This window comes from Micropterus dolomieu, linkage group LG14, assembly GCF_021292245.1.
Source record: "Micropterus dolomieu isolate WLL.071019.BEF.003 ecotype Adirondacks linkage group LG14, ASM2129224v1, whole genome shotgun sequence".
Lineage (NCBI taxonomy): Eukaryota > Metazoa > Chordata > Actinopteri > Centrarchiformes > Centrarchidae > Micropterus > Micropterus dolomieu.
Window position 1 is genome coordinate 1,129,014 of NC_060163.1, and position 6,625 is coordinate 1,135,638.

Below are 6,625 nucleotides of genomic sequence, written 5' to 3' on the forward strand. Positions count from 1 at the left end.
GATGAAGTAGACAATGAAGACTTTTCCACAACTGGGCTGTTGGGTACTGATATTCAAGAGGTAAATACATAATTACACAGTTTTAGCCCCACTGGTTATTATGTGTTCTTTCCAAACTATTGCTCCAAGGTGACAATGCTGGGCCGACTGCAAATTGGTGAGCACATTCATGCTTCTCAGAGGATGTACCCTGTCAACTATGTTGACATTATTACTTTTTGTCCAGTGCCACCCTAACTCCATTCTCCCACTCTTGGCATTCTCCTAATATGCACCAAGCCAGTGGCAGCAGAGGACCTGCACAAATTCAATGAGATTATTTTATTCATCAAATTATTTTTTTCTCTTTCCCTTGTTAACTTTCAGAACGACAGTGAGGATGACCAAATAAACACAGAAGATGACTTGAATTTTGCTTCCAACAGTGAAAACAAAGATTATGAAGTGGACAATGAAAACTCCTCCACAAGTAGCCTGTTGGATACTGACATCGAAGAGGTAAATACACAAATGTGCATTGCACAGTTTTTATCTTTACTAAATAAATGCCTACCCTTTAAATTAAGTCTTTCAAGTCATCTTTTTACGTTGTTAACCTGCAGAACGAGCATGAACTATCAGATTCCAAAGCAAACATGCTTGATGCTGCAAGGAGTGAAGATGAAAACGATGTGGACAGTGAAGATTTGATGGAGGGCAACACTAGTGGAGAAAACACATCTGAATTTTCTGAGGTATGTAGTAAGTGGTTCAATGACATGGTGTTAGTAGTTAGTGTAATAGCTTATGTAAAAAAGTCCGGTTCATGAAATGAGTGCATTAATAGTCAATATAAAATAGCTATGGGCTAGCTATTTCCCATGGATAGATGGAAAGCTATTTGCTGTGTCTAAATCACCTGGGGAAATCGCAGTGCGTTGCCTAGAAATCATGTTTTAGGATTTTGTTACATTATTTGACACCTTATTTTATAGTTGTGTGAGGTAGAGTTGAGGAACCAGGAAGTAGTGCAAGGCTCTCTATTCTATTTTAAATATAACACTGTGTGTAAATGTGGAATTCAGTAGGGCTGGTTCCAAATACTCGACCGTTCGACATTCGATTTTCAATTTTGAGATTCGATTGTTGAGTTTTTTTCCACGCGCCTGATCTCCACTGACAGCAGTGAACGTAACACTCCAGTTCACATCAAAGGGAAAACAATGAAGCCCTTAGCTTTGTGGGAGCACTTTAAACTGAGTGATGACAGCAGTTGTATGGAAGAGAACTAGTAAGGATATTTCGCCACCATTAGGACTGATGTCACATCATATATGGGTAATTAGGCTCTACAAAAGTTTAACGTATAGGTACACACACAGATAGCTAAGAGGGCTGGTCAATAAAACTATAGTTATCGCAATGTACTTTTTTCAATAACAATATAACAAATGTTCATTTTGTTTACTTAAATCATAAACGAATTAGGACTTATTTTTTTATTAAGATGTTTATTTTGTTAAAGAAAAAGGACTGAGCTTTGAGCTTTGGTTGTTTGTCTATGTGTGGCCCTGCGATGGACTGGCGACCTGTCCAGGGTGTACCCCGCCTTTCGCCCAATGTCAGCGGGGATTGGCTTCCCCCTGTGACCCTGTACGCAGGATAAGTGGTTGATGATGGATGGATGGATGGTTCTACCTCAGAATTGTGAATTGATCCACTGTCTGGCCTCGTGTTGACCATAAAGAAGAGTTTAAACCACAATTAACCATTAGGTTTCTTCAACTTTCACTGAGGAGCACAAATCAAAAGAAACAACGATTTGATACTTACCGTGATAATTAGCGATATTGAAAGATATGCAACTTTTTATATGTAACATTTTTGTCCATATCGTCCAGCCCTAGTAGCTACTCTTTCTTTTGGGATTGCAGCTTGATAGGATATGTTGAAAGTATTATCAGTTTTGTTATAATCCATGGCAAGCATTTCAAGAAAATTACATTTGCTAAAATTAAACACAGTGTGCTAGACTGATAGTCCTGATTCGTTCTCTCTCTCTCTTTCTCTAGGTCAGTGAAGACACAGCAGATACTGGTGACAAGCCCTTGTATCCTGGTGCACCTCTTTCAAAAGGAGAAAGTGTATTGATGCTGATGTCCTATCTGTTACGGCACAATTTAACCGGCGAGGCACTTACTCACTTACTGGAAATGTTTAACATAATGTTTCCAGGTCTGATCCCATCTTCACATTACATTTTCCACAAAGAATTTGGAAGTTCATCTAAATTTGAAGTTCACTTTTATTGTGAAAGCTGTTTTAAATACTTTGGCATTAGCACAGACTGTCCCTCCCAATGTGACTCTTGCAACACAGTATTTGATGCCAATGCAAACCTAAAGAATGGCTTTTATTTTCTTGTGTTGCCCCTGTATGCACAGATTAAGCAACTTCTGCAAGAGCATGGTGTCAGTCTTAATGAAAAAACTACAACATTTGGGGTCCTCTCTGACATACAGTCTGGTGAAGAGTATCAAAATTTATGTGACAGTGGCATTCTTGGAAAAGATGACTTGACGCTTATTTGGAATTGTGATGGCGCACCAGTGTTTAAAAGTTCTAAATGCAGCATTTGGCCAATTCAGTGTCAGGTAATTGAACTGGAACCAGAAGTGAGGAAAAAGCATATTCTGATGTCAGCATTATGGTTTGGCGCAAGTAAACCATCCATGTTAACATGACTTGACACCATTTGTTAAAGTAGGCCTCATTATTAGAGACTGAAGGGATTGCATTTGGCCAATTCAGTGTCAGGTAATTGAACTGGATCCAGAAGTGAGGAAAAAGCATATTCTGATGTCAGCATTATGGTTTCGTCCATTGCTTCGAAACACAAAGCAGTTTAATGGCTTTTACGGCTGTGACTTTTGCTATCACAAAGGTGGTAAATCCTATCCGTATGATCGACCTGAACCCCCACTTCGAAACGAGAGAGATCATTTCAGTCATGCAATGTCAGCTACAGTGAATGAGCCAGTGTTTGGAGTCAAAGGGCCATCTCCTTTAATGAAGCTTAGTCACTTCCAAATGATCAATGGTTTCATTCCTGAATATCAACACAATGTGTGCCTTGGAGTCACTCGGCAACTGACTACGTTGTGGTTTGATACAACAAACAGTGAAACCCCCTGGTACATTGGCAAACAAAGTGAAGAGGTTGATTTGCGACTTGTAAAAATAAAACCTCCTGTTGAGATAACTAGGACACCAAGGTCAGTGAGTGAAAGGAAGTTCTGGAAAGCGGCCGAGTGGCGAGCATTTCTACTCTTTTATGCTCTGCCTGTACTGAAAGGCACTAGCAGATTTTGGAATCATTTGTTCCTATTGGTGTTTGGCATATATACATTACTACAGGATAAGATCAAGACTAGAAGCATCCTGATGTCAGAACTGGCTCTTAAAAAATTTGTCATTGAATTTCAAAGACTATACGGGAAAGACCACATGACTTTCAACATACACTTGCTCACACACATCACACAAAGTGTGAAACACTGGGGTCCATTATGGGCAACATCAACCTTTGCTTTTGAATCCAATATGGGGACTCTATTGAAGTATTTTCATGGAACACAGTATGTTCCTTCAGAAATAGCTAGAAAATTTCTGTTGTGGAGAGAATTACCAGAAAAGGCAAAGCATACTATCAAAAGTGCAAAGGTTCAATCATTTGTTGAAAAACTTTATTTTAATAAGAGAAGAACAGAAAAATGTGAAGTACTAAATGAAAGTGTCATGGGTTTTGGGCATCCCCCTTTGCAAGAAAATATCACAGCTTCATATAGGCTTGCCATTACTCAGTTATGTGGAAATCTAAGTTACTGCTTCTGGTCCTGCAACCGTTTTTTGGTTGATGGAGTTCTGTATCACAGTCATAAGTATGACAGACTAAAGAAAAGATACAACAGTGCTGCATGCTTGAATGATGGAACATTGTGTTTAATTAATGACTTAGTCATTTTTAAACAAAAGTGTACACATCAAAGCCCTGCATCTTGTGCATGTACCAAACATTGCTGTGTTTTAGTTGAGGTACTTGCTCAATCCAGCAGACCTTTATGTAAAGATTCACAAATAAATGTGAAGAGTACTTTCATACATGAGGTAAAGAAGACTGGAAACTTCAGTGCCATCTGGCCTGATATGATAACAATGAAATGCATTGTTGTCGAAATAGTTGAGAAAATGTACATTATACCTTTGCCAAATCCATATGAACGTGACTAAACGAGTCATGAGTCATATTCAGTGTTGTAGCCAATGATTTATGTGGGCCTAGTACATAATGAGATGATGTTTTGTGATGATATTTTCAAAACTACTTTAACCAACTTTAAGACTACATGTACTGTGAGTATATAATGAACTGGTAATGGTGTATGGCTCCTTTCACACCATGAACAAAATTGTCATTAAAATCGGCCAAATATTTATCTGTTTCAGTGTGGGTTAATAACACTACATAAAAGATTAGGTTCAGTTCCACCTCTGCACTAAGCACTTACTCTAAGCGATTCCACCCCAAAGCTGACCTGTTACCATGAACTTGAGCATGTTAGTTTAAAAGATGGTGTGTAAAACATTTGCTGGAGTATTACCTCAAAGAAGCCCATTTCATGTGAAAATTATTTAATAAGGTTACAAGAGTAAACACAAGTACAAGCCAAGTACACTTAAACTTTCAGTATTCAGAAAGAATACTTTTCTTTAGTATATCTTGATCAAATGATTAAGTACAAGTATATGCCAAATATACTTCGACTTTTCTGTATACTTGTCAGTATAAGCCAAGTATACTTAAGTATAATTTTGTTAAGTATATATCTGAAAAGTATATTGAAAGTAGACTGAAAGCACACTCTCTTATTTTTAGTTTAAAACAAGTATTCTAATAGCACACTTGAATAAACTTATTTTTCGTAAGGGGAGCTACCTCCAGTCTGCAAAACTTGGGGTCAAAGGACACCGATGTGCTGCTCAACTTGCTGCCTTTGACTTTAATATGAAGTATCGCTGATGCTCTTTCATTGCAGCATGTGGCTGGTTCCCAAGAGCTTGAACATTTGTTGCCTGGCACCACAGTCCCCATTGCTCTTCAGTAAGACCTGCACCCAGAGCTGGGGGTGTTGGCTACTCAGTATGTGGTTTCAGCTTTTCCTTCCCACTGTTGACCTCCGTTCTTTGCAGGACACTGATACCCTCCTAAAAGCGGTGTTTGTGTTTTGGCAACAGGATGCTCCACCTACCTTGGACGAGAAGTGACAGCTTTCCAGGCCAGCTATGGCCATTTTGTGTCAATGGAACCGTTTAGTGGAAAAAGATGGAATCCTTTCCTGCCGAGTTGTCCGTTCAGACAAGGAGAAGAGTCATTCCAGCTCATCTTGCCTGCAGTTCTCAAGCAGGAGATGTTAAATCAGCTTCACCAATAGCTTGGCCACCAGAGCATTGAGCAGACCAGAGAGTTGCTATTGTCTGCAGACATAAAGAATTTGGTCATGGGGTGTGAGCGGTGCCAAGTCAATAAGGACTCTGGACATGGGCCACCAGCTTGCTTCCTGACTGAATGAGATCATGGCCATAGATTTCACTCTGTGATTTCACAGTATATATACATTTTCAGTGGCATTTCTGTCTGAATGAAGATGTGACGAAGTTTCAAAAGCATGCTGATGCATATAGTTTTCCTAAAGTTTGTCAACCGTGGTTTTTTGAGAGGAAAGGAAGTCCTCAAGCTGAACCTAACATGCCACAGCCTGGCTGAGAGTGAGTTTTAGATTTTAGGGAGGGGCAAGAGCACACCTCTGGAAAGTAAAGGGGTACGATGGAACACAAGACAAAACTTGATTATCTTGTTTGCTTAATTGTTGGAAGTCAAATTCGGAATTCAAAATAAAATTAAATAAATAAGCCCAAATTTCAACTGTGTTGTAGTGAACTCTGACCAGCTGGCCACATTTCACAAGAAATGTATTTAAAAATTCTAGTGAAATATAGGGTGTACTTAATTTGAACCAAATACATTATGACAGGAGTGGGTAGTATCTAACTGTTAAGGTAAGTGGACAAGGGTTGACCCCGAATAGTTGAATCTTCGCAAAGCCATTATGAAATGAGGATCATACCATTTTGGCTAAATGGGGGTGCTCAACATCATATTTTACACAGAACTTTTCAGAAGAACAGAAGGTATTCTCTCAATAAGTTAATATACAGCCAACAATGATCTAAATATCAACATATAATGTTGTAAAATAAAAATGTGAAAAGAAAGAACCTTTTAATAAATATTTTTAAAGTGCTTGAATAAATCCAAAATTTTTAACCCTAACTCTTATGGTGTCAGTGCGCATGTGTGGCATAGTGTGTGTAGTAGAAGAGGGACAGAGACAGAGCACCAGCAATGGCGGTGATGTGCAGAGTTGTGCTGTTCGAATTATTTATCACCATTGATGAACCACATAAAGAATATTATCGTATTTAAACAATACTTGGAATAGACCTTGTGAGGAACCATGAAATTGTCGGCGAGACGGCAGGTGAGCAGAGCAGAGAGAAAATGGTCACCCCCCCCCCCCCCCCCCAC

General features: G+C 39.0%; 1 protein-coding gene across 1 annotated transcript; it reads left to right on the plus strand.

Moving 5' to 3' along the window:
* Positions 1 to 2: 2 nt before the first annotated feature.
* On the plus strand, positions 3 to 2,723 carry LOC123983440. The gene is made up of 4 exons (XM_046069696.1): positions 3 to 60; positions 426 to 498; positions 603 to 734; positions 2,052 to 2,723. The coding sequence occupies exons 1-4, from the start codon at positions 14 to 16 to the stop codon at positions 2,721 to 2,723; spliced, it is 924 nt and encodes a 307-aa protein (XP_045925652.1). The 5' UTR covers positions 3 to 13.
* The last annotated feature ends 3,902 nt before the right edge of the window (positions 2,724 to 6,625 follow it).

Bases quoted from the DNA above. Each gene is read 5' to 3' on its own strand.
- LOC123983440 (XM_046069696.1), top strand. From the start codon at position 14: ATGAAGACTTTTCCACAACTGGGCTGTTGGGTACTGATATTCAAGAG. The intron at 499-602 runs GTAAATACACAA...GTTAACCTGCAG, and splicing joins TGGATACTGACATCGAAGAG to AACGAGCATGAACTATCAGA. The intron at 735-2,051 runs GTATGTAGTAAG...CTCTTTCTCTAG, and splicing joins ACACATCTGAATTTTCTGAG to GTCAGTGAAGACACAGCAGA.